Consider the following 16,425-nt stretch of genomic DNA (forward strand, 5'->3'; position numbering starts at 1 on the left):
TGTCGGTCATTTAAATATTTGTCTCATTGGGTCTGTGTAAGGTACCACCTTTCACACTCTCTTCAAGGTTTCATCTATGCCTTTTTCATATCTGTGATTATTTCTCTGTTATGTAAGAGTGAAACCTGACTACCAGAATTCAAACCATCAGAATAGTTTGTGTTTTGCTTGGAACATTAAAGAAAATAATGCTTGTCTTATATAAGCAAAAAAACTCTGGTCTGTTTGGTCAGTTGACTCAGCAGATCAGTTGAGTTAAAAGTGAGTCAAATCTGTTGTTGGACTGAATTACTTGTCACCAGTCAGTTCATTCAAAACACTTAGTTAAATGATATGTTGTATCTATGACACATCCTGATTATGAAACTTGCTCTTGGGTTTATTTTATGAGAAAATGTTGTACCAGAAACAGGTAGCAAAAAAAAAAAATTCATATGATTAGATAATGAGGATTCCAAACACTAAACTGATTTTTAGAAATCCTGAAGACACACTGTGATGTCAGTATATAAAGAACCAAACTTCTGATGAAAAAGCAAGAGGCTGAAAAACAAATTGACCAGACTACAAAATGTTTATACTCATCCATTTTCCTCCTGAGAGTTATTAAGTTGTGAACTAAACAAGTACGTTTTTCTGTTTACTCATCACATGGTACCAATTGTCAGTAATGACTTATGAGACATCTTTCTTACTTGATATTTGAAAATATCTTTGTGTAAAGCTGTGATTTCTATTTTAAAATAAAATCTCTCAGAATCATGAGCATCTCTGAAAGGGATTGTTGAGCTCATCCATCAGGAGGATTTGTAGATGAGGAACTTGAGGTCTAGAGTGTTGAAGTGCCAAGTCCTACAGCTGGTCAAAGACTCTAGATTGACATTCAAGACTCCTGACACCTAATTCAGAACTTTTTAACTCAGATTAACTTTTGTGTAGTGAACTGAATCCCCAGTTTGAGATAACAAAAAACCCTGGAACAACAAAAGCCTTTATGGTTTCATTACAAATTGAATCCCAATAGGGGCGCCTGGGTGGCGCAGTCGGTTAAGCGTCCGACATCAGCCAGGTCACGATCTCGCGGTCCGTGAGTTCGAGCCCTGCGTCGGGCTCTGGGCTGATGGCTCGGAGCCTGGAGCCTGTTTCCGAGTCTGTGTCTCCCTCTCTCTCTGCCCCTCCCCCGTTCATGCTCTGTCTCTCTCTGTCCCAAAAATAAATAAAAAACGTTGAAAAAAACCAAATTGAATCCCAATATATTAAAATTATGCTACCATTCATGATATACTGGTAAGAATAATCTCATTCATGATGTATTTAAAAATGAGGAGACTTCATGGGAAAGCTTATCTCTTGAAGTCACCCTATCATTTGGATATATTAAGCCATCAGCCTTTCCTTGAATTACTCTAATAACTCTCCAATGTGAATATTGCTTTATCTGCAAATAAATGGTGGGAGTTTCCAAAAACATACTGGAAAATTTCCTCCTCTTTTTTTTGAAACAAATGTACAGTGATTACCTATGCTATAACTGTTTGACTTTGTAGTATCATAGTAAAGATAAAGGCTTTAGAAAATAAGAGAAATTTAAGAACTGAGCTATAAAAAAAAGACTGTGCTATTAATGTTAGTACATATTTAACATTATGAACACTTTTGCTCAGTTAAAAATATAGTCTTATCCTTTGATGCCTGTCCTCGTTTGTCATGGCATAAAGGAACATTGAAAAATTGATTATGCTGTATATGAATATGTAGCTTATATTTTAACTGTGTAAGATAGCAGGTACACAGGAGTAAACCTTTAATGTGTAGCTATACTTTAATGCGAGACAGTTCTCTGATATTGATGCAGAGTATTATAGAGGATTAAATTTAAAGACTTGTTCATAATCCTTTTCCTTTTATATTTTCCCAGACAGCTTATATAGATGTCAGGTGTTTTTGTGCATGTGTGTGTGTATGTATTTGTTTTCGATGTACTGTTTTTCAGGTCTACTCTCTGAAGTAAGATGATTTGTCAAAAATTCTGTGTGGCTTTGTTACATTGGGGTAAGTTATCTGCTTTTTAAATGTCCGTATATAGGAGATTTTGCTGTTGGAGATATTGTTTCTTTTATTGGCTAGCAGAATTTCCTGTCCACAGTTCAGAATTCTCATGCTTATGATTAAAAATACAAACCAAACAAAAGCATAAGTGTGAAAATAAAAACACTTCCCAATCTCCTGGGAATAACCTGATGTGTAGCTTTCCAGAACCATAACACATACAAACACACACAATCCATATCTATGGTTACAAAAATAGAATTGGTCTATACATATTGTTTTTTGTTTTTTTCTACTTAATAGTTTTTCAATTTATTATGATAACATTTTTTTTACTGAGTGTTTACTGATATGCTTATTCATTTAATGGTTGCACAACAATGATCTGTATGAATATACTTTAAATTATTAATTTATTTCACCAATTCCCCATTGATAGACATTTCTTTTACTGTAGCAAATAATGCTGCATTGAAATCCATATATCTGTATCTATATCTTTGTACATTTGGAAGAATATTCCTGCTGATTAGTTGTTAAGGAGGAATTCTCTATTACATAGTATGCACATTTTAAAATTTGATGAATACTGTGAAATTTTCTCCACAAAGCTTTGTAGCATTTGTGGTACCACCACAGATATATGAACGCCAGCCCATTGCATTTCTGTCAAAGATGTATACTATCATTCTTTTGTCTTTTTGCTCTGTCAGATAAGCAAAACATAGCATCCCATTTCAGTTTTATTTATTTGGCTGTTTGCGAGGTTGAGCACTGTTTATGGACCATTTATATTTCTTATGTGATTTTCTAAACCATATGCTTTGGCCATTTTGTGGTTGGATTCTGTCTTAGTGATTTTTAGGATTTTCTAAAATGTAATTGATATTTAGTACTGTATTAGTCAGGGTTTTCCAGAGAAACAGAACCAGTAGGATTTATATATAGAGAGAAAGAGATTTATTATAAGGATTGACTCACAAGATTGTGGAGGTTGAGAAGTCCCGTGACCTGTAGTTGCCAGGCTGGAAACCCAGGAGAACTGATGATACAAGTTCCAGTCTGGACACTGGAAGGCTTCAGATGCAAGAAGAGCTGATGTTTCAGTTTGCGTCCAAAGGAAGGAAAAGACTGATGTCAGTCAGGCAGTAGGAGTTCCCTCTAACTCAGCCTTTTTGCTCTATTCAGGTCTCCAATCGATCATGAGGCCTGTCTACCTTACGGAGGGTAATCTGCTTTACCCATTTTACTGATTCAGTTGTTAAGTTCATCCAGACATCCTCACAGATACACCCAGAATAATGTTTGACCAAATGACTGAGCACCCCATGAACCTAGACAAGTTGACACATAACCTTAATCATCAGAAGCCTGTAACTATTTATTAATATTATGCAAATTTTTCTTCCTGCCCATTGTTTGCTTTTTAACTTTGTTTTTTTTTATGGTACAGAAATTTATGTATGCATACTAACACCCTTATGCATGTGTAGAAAAAAGATACAGTGACACTTAAATGTTTTAATTTTAATTTAGTAAATGTAGTATTATTAAATTATAAATGTATATATATCAGGTGATAGTCAAAACTTTAGTTCTCTATCAAGGAGCTGTTTAACTTGGTGATAATATTTAAAATATGTGACTATGACAAAATAATGGATTTATTCTCAAATGGAAGGGACATGCCGTTTTAAATGTTATTTCACATTAGAACTCCAGTAGACAATGACAAGTATAATGTTATAAAGGGATATTACCAAGGGATGGTGTATACCTTTAAAATTTCCATCCTGAATACCACCAGAAGAATGCTTTCAGAGTTTAAATGTATACTAGTCTCCCTCCTATCCATTGCAGGAATATCCTCAAGAGAAAGCTTATAGATTTTTTAAAATGTCTTGATTTTAACTAATAGTATGCTTCTGTTTGAAATTAGTCACTCATATTGCCAATGAATTTTGAGCATACTATTCTCACTTGTTTCTGACCACACTCTAGAGATATTCTGACTTAAAAAAAACCCTCAAATCATCTAATTTAGGTTATGTTCCATTTTTAAAATTAAAGTCAGGCTACTTAAAAAAAAAAAAATTTATCTGGCAACCATATTAGGAGCTCCTCAAGCTGTCCAGCTATGTGTCAGTGAGTTCTGAGCATCTCCTTGGCTAATCCAAACTGAAGGCACTCTTATGAGCTTCTCTACTAGTTTTCCTTGTTGTGCATACTGTTCTTTCTCATTGTCGCCATCTGTATATTTACAGCAAATACCCAGGATAACCCCACTTTGACAGATTTCAAAACAAAACAAAACAAAACAACTATGCCACAAGGGACTATCTAAAAGTAGCAACATACTCATTCTCTCTTATATTCTCTAGCTTTTATTAGGCTCCACTCAACGTGTTTCACATTGGCTTTCCAAAAGGTTTGTTGTTTGATGAAGTCTTGTGAATCAGAAGAGTTCTTGGGACGTTGTTACCATGATAACATATGCCTTCAGAAATAAATTCTGGTTTCTGTTGTTTAGGGTTCATCTGGAGGGAAAGAAATATTATTTGCAAAACAAGCATGCAAAAATAGAACCATCTTTTAATTAAGCTGATTCAACAGTCATTATGTGTATGACATTCATTATTACATTTTAAATTTCAAAGACTTCTTTGAGGATTTTAGGCTCATTTCAGTTCAGCCAACTGAATCTTCCATATGCAGCTAGAAAATAATGCTTTTAATTAATACCAACAAATATTCATGGTTTTGTAAAACCAAAGAAATAACCTATTTTATTTTTTATTAACATGTTCTGATTTCAGAAACATATATTGGAAAGATTGAAGTCCAAAGGAACACAATTGTAATGAGGGGTCACAGTCATATTTGGCTTAATTTAGGCATCTGATATATTCTTATTTTATCTTTTTTTTGCATATGATACATTTTAAATTTTTTTTATTTTGAGAGAGAGAATGAGTGTATGAGTGTGGAGGAGGAGCAGAGGAAGAGAGAGAGAGAGAGAGAGAGAGAGAAAGAGAGAGAATGAGAATCTTGAGCAGTGGGGCTGGATCTCATGAGATTGTGACCTGAGCTGAAATCAAGAGTTGGATGCTTAACTGAGGAGCCACCCAGGTGCCCCTACATCTGATACATTTTTATGTTAATTTATTTTTATGGAAAAGTTTAGAAACCAAACTTTAACAGTTGTTACCTACATATTGCTTAAATATTTTTACATGTTTTACTTTTATAGTTTAAAACATCGTTTTTGTGAATTTGTTTTTTAAAAATTGCTATTTTCTTATATTTTTACATTTACCCTAATTCTTCAAAATTCTCATTCCATTCAAATCCATGCTAAATTCTCAGAATTCTCATTCTGTATTAGTTTGTATATGAGGCAACACAGCTGTTGTATTATTTGAGTAGCTTGTAAAAGAAAGAATTATTGAGAATTTATTATTATATTTTCAGACAATTCCTAAAAAAATAAGTACCACTTTTGAGAGTTTTTGAGTATGGGATTATATGATTATTCTTAATTTTTTTTATGTCTAAAAAGGTGAGAATTGTCTTTAATCAGCAATGGAATTTTCCTGTCTTTGTACATTGATTCTTGGAGAGTGCATTAAGGACATGCCTTCAATGATGTCATATATTTGAGGATCATGGGCAGAAGAGATCATCCAGCTGTCCTGATGTTGAATGCAAACTCTTTGAAAAGCACTCATAGTGCTAACATTTTGGTATTATTCTCTTTAAGAAATACTAAAACAGGGGTGCCTAGGTGGTTCAGTCCATTAAATGTCTGATTTCAGCTCAGGTGATTCGCGAGTTCAAGCCCCGCGTCGGGCTCTGTGCTGACAGCTCAGAGCCTGGAGCTTGCTTCAGATTCTGTGTCTCCCTCTCTCTGTCCCTCCCCCATTCATGCTCTCTGTCTCTCTCAAAAATGGATGAATACACATTTAAAAAAATAAAAAAATATTAAAACAGAACTTTAATACTTGTTTATATAATTGCATATTCAGATATTTCTCTCTTATACTGGAAGTTCATTAGAATATTTTTTTAGAAAAGGTAATTGAAATATTGAGCTATAGTTTTTTAATTAAAATATAAATATAGAATGCTAGATTCATGAGGAAAATGAAGCATGAATTTCCAAAAAGAGGTGCTAAGAGTGAAGTTATCTCTATGAACTAATGTATAATACATTGTGTAATGGAAACCCAGAGCTGTGCATTAGGCACGGATTGGGCAATAAGTTAAATACTACTGAGCACTACACGGTTTAATCTTAGATACTTCCTATTTATGTCTTAGTCAAAGTGATTAATTATTTTTCTATGTGTCTTTTTTAATACCCTGACAGAATTTATTTATTTGATAACTGCATTTAACTTGGCATACCCAATTACTCCCTGGAGATTTAAGTTGTCGTGCATGCCACCAAATACAACCTATGACTTTCTCTTGCCTACTGGAATCTCAAAGAACACTTCAAATGTGAATGAACATTATGAGGCAGTTGTTGAAGCTAAATTTAATTCAAGTAGTACCTACTTTTCTAATTTATCTTCCAAAACAACTTTTCACTGTTGCCTTTGGAGCGAGGAAGATAAAAACTGTTCTGTACATGCAGATGACATGGAAGGGAAGGCATTTGTTGCAACAGTGAATTCTTTAGTTTTCCAACAAATAGGTAAGTATTTTAATGTTGTGAGCATTAGATGTTATTTTAACTGTTTTAAACAAAATGTTTTCGTTTTCTGAAACTTGTGTAAAATAGAGGTCTTATGGATGGAATTCTTAACACATATCATCATTTTATATTAGTAATAAAATTATGATTCGTTATGTGACCAAACTAATGAGCCCCAAATTATTTCATATGTTATAAAAATAAAAGAAAAATGTAATGAGGGAACTCTTACCTATACCCTGTAAGTCAGTTTTTTGTAATCTTCTAAGTTTGCCTTATTTTATTATTATTATTTTTTATTTTAGAGAGAGAGCATGTGTAGAGGAAAGGGGTAGAGAGAGAAAGAGGGAGAGAGAATCTTAAGCAGGCTCCATACTCAGCCCAGGGTCCAATGTGGGTGCAATCCCATGACCCTGGGATCATGACCTAAGCCAAAACCAAGAGTTGGATGCTCAACTGACCAAGCCACCCAGGCACCACTAAATTTGCTTTAAAATAGAAAAATCACCCCTTATTTTGTTAAATATATTAAATATTCAAAACATTCAACTGTTGAATTAGTTAAAAATTTTTTTAAGATTAAAAAAAGTTTTTAAAGTAATCTCTACACCCAACATGGGGCTTGAACTCACAACCCCGAGATCAAGTGTTGCATGCGCTACAGGCTTAGCTAGCCAGGCACATCAGAAGTAGTTAAATTTTAAAGCATTTATGAATAATATTTGTTCAAGGAAAGAATCTCTCTGCAGCCAATCCATGTTTTAAATCAAGGGGGTTTTGTTGTTCAAGTATAATGTACACTGAATGTAGTTAGCATAACTAATAATTCTACATCTGGAAATCTAAACAACAAAATTATTTCCAAGCCTTCTGGAAAAGCTAACAGAACAGCATCCATTGACTCAGTAATACAAAGAGACCTACAGTATGAAAGTAAAGGCAAGCATAAATATAGCACTTCTGTTCAGGGTTAATCAGAATTTCTCAACCTCAACCTTATTAACATTTTGGGCCTGACAATTCTTGGGTATGGGGGGGCTGTTCTGTGCATTGTAGGATGTTTAGCAACATCCCTGGCTTCTACCTAGATACAAGTAGCTCCTTCCCCAGTTGTGACAATCAAAACATGTCTCCAAACATTGCCAGATGCCCCTGAGGGCCAAATTGCCACTGGTTGAGCATCACTGATTAGATGGAAGAAACACTCTGGTTTATTGAAATCAGCTTAAGAACAAAGTATAAATATGCAATAAAATCAGAGTTTTAAAACAAGTTAGTAGTAATAACTCCCAGTGTCTCCAATGGAGTCCATAACCATTGATTAATAAAATTCACTTAATTTTTTATTAATATGAAACATTTTTTTAATGTTCATTTATTTTTGAGGGAGAGAGAGACAGAATGTGAGTGGGGGAGGGGAAGAGAGGGGGAGACACAGAATCCGAAGCAGGCTCCAGACTCTGAGCTGTCAGCACAGAGCCCAATGCAGGGCTCAAACCCACAAGCCGTGAGATCATGACCTGAGCCAATGTCAGATGCTTAATTGGCTGAACCAGCCAGGCGCCACATAACATTCACTTAATTTTAATTGAAGCATTTTTTTTTTTAATTTGTAGGGGAACTTAACTAGCCATTCCAGCAATTCAATGGATATACCAAGCATGAACTTATTAAGGCAGGGTCTTTGTGATGAGCTTTGAAATGATCAAAAAAATGTTAGTACTTTCTTCACTTTTGAAGAGAAATGATTATGATGGTATAGATTTTTTTTTAAGTTTTATTTATTTTTGAGAGAGAGAGAGGGAGCACGTGCAGGTGTGTGTTGAGGCAAGGGAGGGAGGGGTAGAGAGAGAGAGAGAGAGGGAGGGAGAGAGAATCCCAAGTAGGCTTCTCGCTGTCAACAAGGGCCTCTAGCCCACAAGCCGTGAGACTGTGACCTGAGCCAAACAGATTGAGCCACCCAGGTGTCCCTATGATGCCGTAGATTTCAGTTTTACACACAAATAAAGCTTGCATAACTAGTCACTTCTCACTTTAAATTTTTGTAACTGAAATCGGTAGGTTAAGTGGTGGTTACCGAGGATTTCAGCTGATTATTCTGCCACACATGCTGTTTACTTCATAATGGTTCAACACTGTTGTAAAATCCCTACCAGCTAGAAATCCTTCAAGTTTGGGGAATACGTTAGTGTTGTCTTAAGTGAGCCATTATTTATGATTGTTGCTATTCTTGCTTTTTAAATTACAACCCGCCAATAATTTATTGCCAGGTGAGTTTTTCAGTGCACAGTGAAAGTATGCCTGCATCAGTTATATCTGGGGCCTGTAATTTACAATAACAAGAATTTAAGACATGAATCACTGTTCACATGTGAATCACTTTGCTTTTATTGCTAAAGCAGACACATAAATACTGCTCCACATGTGCTTGTATCTTGATATTGAATATTTTCTTTTCTCTTAGAAAGCAAGCATGAACTGAACTAGGTGACTTTTGAGGTCTTTTGTCCTACTTAAGTAGTTCAAGATTAAAAAAATAAGAAGAGTTTGAGAAGCAGTAATTGAATTTAAGTCTCTTACTTTACCAGAAAGGAAACTGAAGGCCTAAGGGACTAGATCACTTGGGCAGATACATACCACTGGTTAGAGCCGGTTCTTTTTCTCTCAGAATAGGCAGTGGAAGTTGTATCAGAACACTGGTAAATTTAATTTAGTTCTTCTCTTTCACTGAGTTGTTCAGAATGTTTTTCAGATTTAATGTAGTTTATTTTTAATTCAGGTGCAAACTGGAACATACAGTGCTGGACGAAAGAGGACTTGGAATTATTCATCTGCTATATGGAGTCACTATTTAAGAATCCTTTCAAGGCTTATGACCTTAAGGTCCATCTTTTATATGTTCTGTAAGTACCAAATAAATTAATTTGGAAATTTCTAGGACATAATTTCTTTTAAATGCAAGAGCTTCCATACACAGAAGTGGATTATGAAAACTCTCCTATCCCTACATTTCCTTTTGTATCTACGGGAATAGATTCTGAAAGAAGTATGAACTCAATTCAGGGGTCTTAGATATTTGAGTGGAGGGGAAAAACTTGTTACACGTTTCTTTTTCAGGTAGATTTTTTCCTTCATATTTGATCATTTTATTCGCTTAAAAATAGAAGTGCTCAATATTTATTTGTGCTAGCTAGAGAGCCAAGATGGTGGTTTGAGATAGCCATACACTTAGAATTCTAGCTAACACATCATTCAAGTGTTCTAGTAATTCCAGTGATAATACATATCATTCCTCTGTAAATTTTAGCTCTTTAAATTTTTTTTCTAATTTGTCCTTTTGTGGGATGCTCAAGGAGAAAGAGACTCATTTCCTTCAGTTCTGCAGTTATTGGGATCATACCACTGAGGGGCGATATGCTAGAAACTGTCCATATAAACATGAGTCAAATAGAATAGTAGTTACCAGGGACTAGGGGTAGGAGCAATGGGAGGTCCTCTTTAAATAAGTATAGAGTTTCAGTTGAGGAAGATGAGAAAAGTTCTGGAATTGGATTTATATTACCCAACAGTGTAAATGTACTGCTGTCACTGAACTGTATACTCAAAATGATAAATTTTATGTATATTTTACCCCAATAAAAATAATTTGAAAAGAAAAACTTATAGATGCTGAGAAAAAAAGATAGTAATGATTTCTGCCTTTGAGGCATCACAGGCTGGTGGTTGGGGCAGATAGGTATAGGGCTTCAGTTTTAGTGGTTACTGTTGTCTGTTTGGGAGGCACATGAAGCCATGGGAACACAAGATTGTTGTGGAAGCCTTAGGTGGGGATAACTTGTGCAGCTGAATTCTAATTCTAGATAACTGTAGAAGGCCCTGCTAGCCTTTGCTTCTTTGTGCAATTCACATTAAGGCGAGGATCCTGAAGGGGACTATCTGATTGGTGAAAAGGTGCCCTAGCTGCCAGTGTTTCAGCGGCACAAAATTCTGGGCAGCCAGGAAACCTAGAAAAATGTGCAAAATAGAAATGACTGAGCTATAAACCTCTAGAGTCCCCCAAAGTAGTGGAGGTTGTAAAGTGGGAAGGATAGAGGAATAATGGGTAATGCACAGCCAAGGGTGGGCATTTAAAGGACAGGAGAGAGTGAGCTTGCTTCTAGATAATGACCCAGCAGGGAGGGAAAGTTTGAAGATATAGTAGAAGGGGGACTATTGAAGATCTATAACAGAGTGTGAATATTTAAATAAACAAGTTCCAGGAAAAAAGCACAGGTGAAAGGTTGGTCTTAAAATGAAGGAAGCTCACCTCAACCTTGAGTACTGAGGAAAGAAAGGAAGCACTGTGGTAGATAAAGATATATTTGAAGTTTGGAACAGAAAATTTCCTGTTTTATTGAGCAAAATAGGTTTTAGCTCACAGAAAAGAATTACTTTGCAATGTAGCACATTCCTACGATGACCTAAATATTTTGGATGGTGATCAAAAACTCACTGGGTGCCCATTCAAGAGAATTTCAGATATTGTCAGCAAGCTAGGGCAGCATGCTTGGTTTAAGAGCTCTGTGACCATGTGCAAGTATTTACATTTTGTTATTGTCAAAATCTTACTATTATGTATAGACTATAGTTAAGTCTTGAGGTCTGCATTTTTAGAAAAAAATATACATGAATATATTGGAACATTACAAAATTGCATAGTAACTTAGTTACAGTTGAGAATTTTCACTTCACTTCAGTCAGCCAGGTAACCATTGGTCTATTCATTACATGATGGTTTTTCTGGGTCAGACTCAGAAAATGAGAAAATTATGATAAATTAACTAGATTTTTCAACTTACTCACATGATGAATTTAGCAGATTCTTTTGACCTGCTTTTGTTTTGAACTCAATTTTCTAAAAATATCAGTACAGGAAAACTTGTCATAATTGCATGCAGTTGGAGGAACATTGTGGGTTTTTTTCTTACTCCTTTTTGCCATATTAATTGTTTTCTCCTTTGTATGATTGGGTTAATATATCCACTTTACCAATTGTCAATGCTGTTTCTGCCTTAAATTCTGTGTTGTCTGCATCTCTGGGCACTGTATCTCTAAATAATTTAAATAAGACTCCTCAAATCATGAGGAAGAGATGGTCAGTTTAATGAATAAGACTTCCATGGAAGAGAAAACCCATAAAGGTGGTTACTGTAAGAAGAGTTTTTAATCAAAATGCCCTTCTGCAGACATTAGAGTTCATGAGAGAAATCTTTCAAATGCTTCCATGTGTAAATAAGAATGGTTTTTAAAAGGAACCAAAACCTAACATTTATAAGGGATTTAAAGCCCTATAAATATGTCCCTTAAGGGAAAGCATTATTTGAGCTCAGATATTAATGTTTGTCAAAGAATCCAAAGGAGAGATACCATAGAAATAGGCTACTTCTTTAGACGCTTTACCTTTGACCTGGGAGAAAAATCCTACTGTGTGCACCAGCCACTGAGTTCAGTGTGAGGAACCATGTTGAACAACTCAGACACAGCCCTCACCCTTCTGGAGCTAACAGTAAAGACAGAGAACATAATAATTTGAAAGTGCTGTGATGTAATAAACATAGGGACTTGTGAAAACATATACAGGTACTAGAAGTTATCTGCCTGGGTTACAAGGGGGCAGAGAATGAACCAGGTAGAATGAAGAGCATTTGCAAAGTCCCACAGTCACATCTGGACATTGTGGACAAGAAAAGTTAAGTGTGGTTGGGTTGTAAAGCTGGGGGATGGTGAGAAATTGAAGTGGAAGAATAAGTAAGGGTCATCCAAGGTGTTTAGACTTTTGTAACTGCTAATACCTAGTTTACCTTGTCTCTTTACTGTTACCCTGTCACCATTCTTTTTTTTTTTTTTTTTTTAAATTTTTTTTTTTTCAAATTTTATTTATTTTTGGGACAGAGAGAGACAGAGCATGAACGGGGGAGGGGCAGAGAGAGAGGGAGACACAGAATCGGAAACAGGCTGCAGGCTCTGAGCCATCAGCCCAGAGCCTGACGCGGGGCTCGAACTCACGGACCGCGAGATCGTGACCTGGCTGAAGTCGGATGCTTAACCAACTGCGCCACCCAGGCGCCCCTCCCTGTCACCATTCTTGGTGATTTCCACTTCTATATGGATGATCATCAATTTCTTAAAGGCTTTTCTTTCACTATTCTTATTTTTTCACCTGACCTGGTTCACCCATTCTTGTGGACCTACTATAGACCTTGTCATTACTGGTAAGCATGCTCTGTCTATAAGTTCAGTTTCAAGGATCCCACTCTTTGACCATCCCCCCCTCCTCCTCACCTTAGGCTTATTCCCTCTATTACCTCAACCTCAGGAATAATGAATTCTCCATGTTTCTTGGCTCTGTCCTCTGAGGTTCTTTTTCATGAAAGGCTGCATATCTCTGCAGCCAGGGAGTTTTCTCATATGCTTCCTGTCAACACAAGTTTGGACGTCCAATGGCTTCGTTTCATTTTGTATCCTTTCAGTCTAGGCTAGCAGTGTGTCTGCTACTGTGTTCTCTCACAAGACCATACAGCCTTCTGTGGCTCTCACTGGGGTTCACCCCATTAGACAAAAGCCCACAGATCTCTAAGCCCTGGACTTTGCTTAGAAGCCATTGCCTAGTGTTAACATCTTTACCCTCTGGAGAGGCCAGGCATCTCATAGCTCTCAAGTCTTGGTTTCTTTTGTTTAACCATCCTTTACTCAATGTGTACCTCTCCTCTTGTGGCAAGAGGAAACCAAGAGGCACCTTCAACACCTGCTTGGAAATTTCCTGCAGCAGATCACCCAGTTCAGTAGGTAGACTGTGCTTCCCATGTAACTGTGGATGTGTGACTTAGCTGTCTGCCTTTACATTACATTCTCTTTCCTCCAGTTTCCAGTCTGTGTTACTCACTTCCTCTTGTGCCCTCACTGGAACTGTCATCAAACTCCACATTTCCACTCACAGTCTATTCAAGACAATTTAGGCTTTCTTTATCACACATCTCCAAATTTTTCTAACCCCTGTCCATCACCTGGTTCTAAAGCCACTCCCACATTTTTAAAAAAGTTTGTTATGTATTCTGAGAGAGAGAGAGAGAGAGAGAAGCATGAGTGGGGTGGGACAGAGAGAGAGGGAGAGAGAGAATCCCAAGCAAGTTCTGCCCTGTCAGTGCAGAGCCCAACATAGGACTTGAACTCATGAACTATGAGATCATGACCTGAGTGAAAATCAAGAGTTAGATGCTCAGCCTATTGAACCATCCCAGCACCCCTCATAGATTCTCATTTTATTTTATAAGCTATAATCAGTTATTTTCATTTTTTATATTATTGGTCAAATTGCCCCATATTTGACCACTGGGAACTTATTGAAGCTGGCTCCTGTGTCATTTTGATCTGTCCCACCTTTTTTTTTTTTTTTGAGGACTTCCTTACTCTTTAGTGCTACAGGATGCTTCAGGTTGATTTTATACTTTCCTTGCCGTAATACTGGAGTCAGCCATTTCTCCAAGGAGCCCTGCTTCCTTTTTATTGGAGAATGGTATTTACAAAGCAGTATCTGGGAGCTAGATGCTCATTGTTACTTGAGTGGCATTGTTGAAACATCTGGGCCTTCCCAGATACGTGTATGTATGCACTAGATACATGTATGTACGTACACAATATATGCAAGGTTTATATATAATATACACAAATCTATATTTCTGTATCTGTATACACATATATTAAGAGTAGGTATTCATACTAACATTTCCCATTTTATTACTTTTTAAAGCTTGTTTATTTATTTATTTAGAGAGTGGGAGTGTATCAGCAGGGGAGGGGGAGAGAGGGAGAGAGAGAGAATCTGAAGCAGACTTTTCACCTTCAGCGTAGAGCCAGATGTGGGGCTTGAACTCATGAACCTTGAGATCATGACCTGAGCCAAAACTAAGAGTTGGATGCTTAACTGACTGAGCCATCCAGGTGCCCCTAATATCTCCCATTTTAGCCCCAAACCATAGGATACATTCTAGTCTTCCCTTTTCCTTTTTTCCTTTCTTCACTCCTTCTCTTCCCTTCCCTCTCCCTTCCTTGCCCTTCTTTCTTCTCTTTCTTCCACCAGTAAGAAACCTGGCTTCCATTTCCCACGATATATAACCCATTTGCTCAGTCGTAGAATACATGTAAAGTAGTTTTGGAATTGGTAACCTATACCACTGTGAAAAACAAGCATGCTAACTAGAGTTGCTAGTATTTGTTTACACTCATTTTGCCTGTGCTAAGGCTAAGGGTTACAAGGTCAAAATACTGTGTTCCAAAGTTAATTAGGATATCCCTCCCCCTCTACCCACATGGTTGTATTTTTAATTCGATATACATTAAGGTTCATTTGTTTTTGTTTGCAGTCTTTCTTTTTCTTTTTTCTTCATCTCTTTTATCCTTGTTGATTTTCCATTTGTTTGGCACTATCTTACATTTGAAGAATACTTCATGTTTTACAAAATGCTTCTTAAACTTGTCTCCTTGATGAGATTTATCTAGGCCATTACTTCTCACTTGGAGCTAATTCACAAGATATAAAGTGGAACCAGTTATTTGCATTTCAATCAAGTTCCAGGTGATACTGATGCTACTGGTTTGGGGCTAAACTTTGAGAACCACTCATCTAAGACTTCTTGAAAACAGATTCTTTAGCACCAGACCTACTGACTTCTTCATGGAGGGTCTAGGAATCTAGTTTTAACAAGTCTCCAGGTGATTATGATGACGAGACCAGTCTGGAACACTAACCTGGTCTTTGAAACTTTGGGGATTGGCAAAGTAGATTTTTTGGGTAACATTTGTATAGATTTGGTAAAATTTGTATAGATTTAAAGTGACCTGTTCAAATGATATATAAAAGTAATACTGTTTTAAACAATTCCTATGTATTGGTTTGTCTACTGTAGTTTGCTCTCAGTTTATGTCACAGTCAGGAACTTGGATGGCACCATTTGATGCTATTTCTGTAGTAACTTAGTGTAGATCATTGCTTAGAGAAGTTTTAATATATTCATGGAAAAGTAATTCTGGGAATGAATAATTTGACAGAAGGTCAGAGGACAGAATGTGTTCTCTGTAAACCACTGTGGCTACCAGAAATGAACTTTCAGTAATAAATATTTGTATATCTAACTTCTGAGTAGAAAAATTGCCCAAGTGATGAAATTTGCAAAGTAGCCAAATGTAAAATTTGAGAAAAAAATTTTTTTTTACTATTTTCACTTCTAAGTAAAGTTTACTCACATATAGAGATTAAATAAATAGTGGCACTGAATTTATGTGTGTACTGGCAAGATATAAGATATTTTGCTGCATAAAAAGTTTTCAAGGATTTCAGAAATTATTAAGTTTTGGATATTTTAAGCCAAAGTATCTCTTTCTTACTTTAAAAATTTGATCATCATTTTAATCCTTATACATTAAAATGATCAAAATTTAGAGTGTTGTTTGATGTTCACAAATAACTTCAAACTTCTTTTGGAAGGTAAAAGAAGTTCTTATGCTGACTTTGACAAATAACAAAGGCTTTGACAATAACAAGGCTCATGTATTCCAGGTTTCACACAAACTTTGAAAAGCTTATGCTCTCACACATATGAGAAATATCTAATGTTTTACTCACAGAAAAAGTAATTTGAAAT

The 16,425-nt window shown here is 36.1% G+C and overlaps 1 protein-coding gene across 2 annotated transcripts in view; it reads left to right on the plus strand.

Annotated features, from left to right (window-relative positions):
* The window catches only part of LEPR (leptin receptor), an 89,155-nt gene that overhangs the window by 14,408 nt on the left and 58,322 nt on the right, over window positions 1–16,425 (plus strand). For both annotated transcript variants that reach the window (XM_030324219.1, XM_030324222.1), the window contains exons 3-5: window positions 1,994–2,052; window positions 6,419–6,748; window positions 9,528–9,651. In XM_030324219.1, the coding sequence (XP_030180079.1) occupies window positions 2,013–2,052; window positions 6,419–6,748; window positions 9,528–9,651 (494 nt within the window). In that variant the 5' untranslated portion in view covers window positions 1,994–2,012. The remainder of the gene's footprint in view (window positions 1–1,993; window positions 2,053–6,418; window positions 6,749–9,527; window positions 9,652–16,425) is intronic.

The sequence above is a fragment of the Lynx canadensis genome, chromosome C1 (genome assembly GCF_007474595.2).
Source record: "Lynx canadensis isolate LIC74 chromosome C1, mLynCan4.pri.v2, whole genome shotgun sequence".
Lineage (NCBI taxonomy): Eukaryota > Metazoa > Chordata > Mammalia > Carnivora > Felidae > Lynx > Lynx canadensis.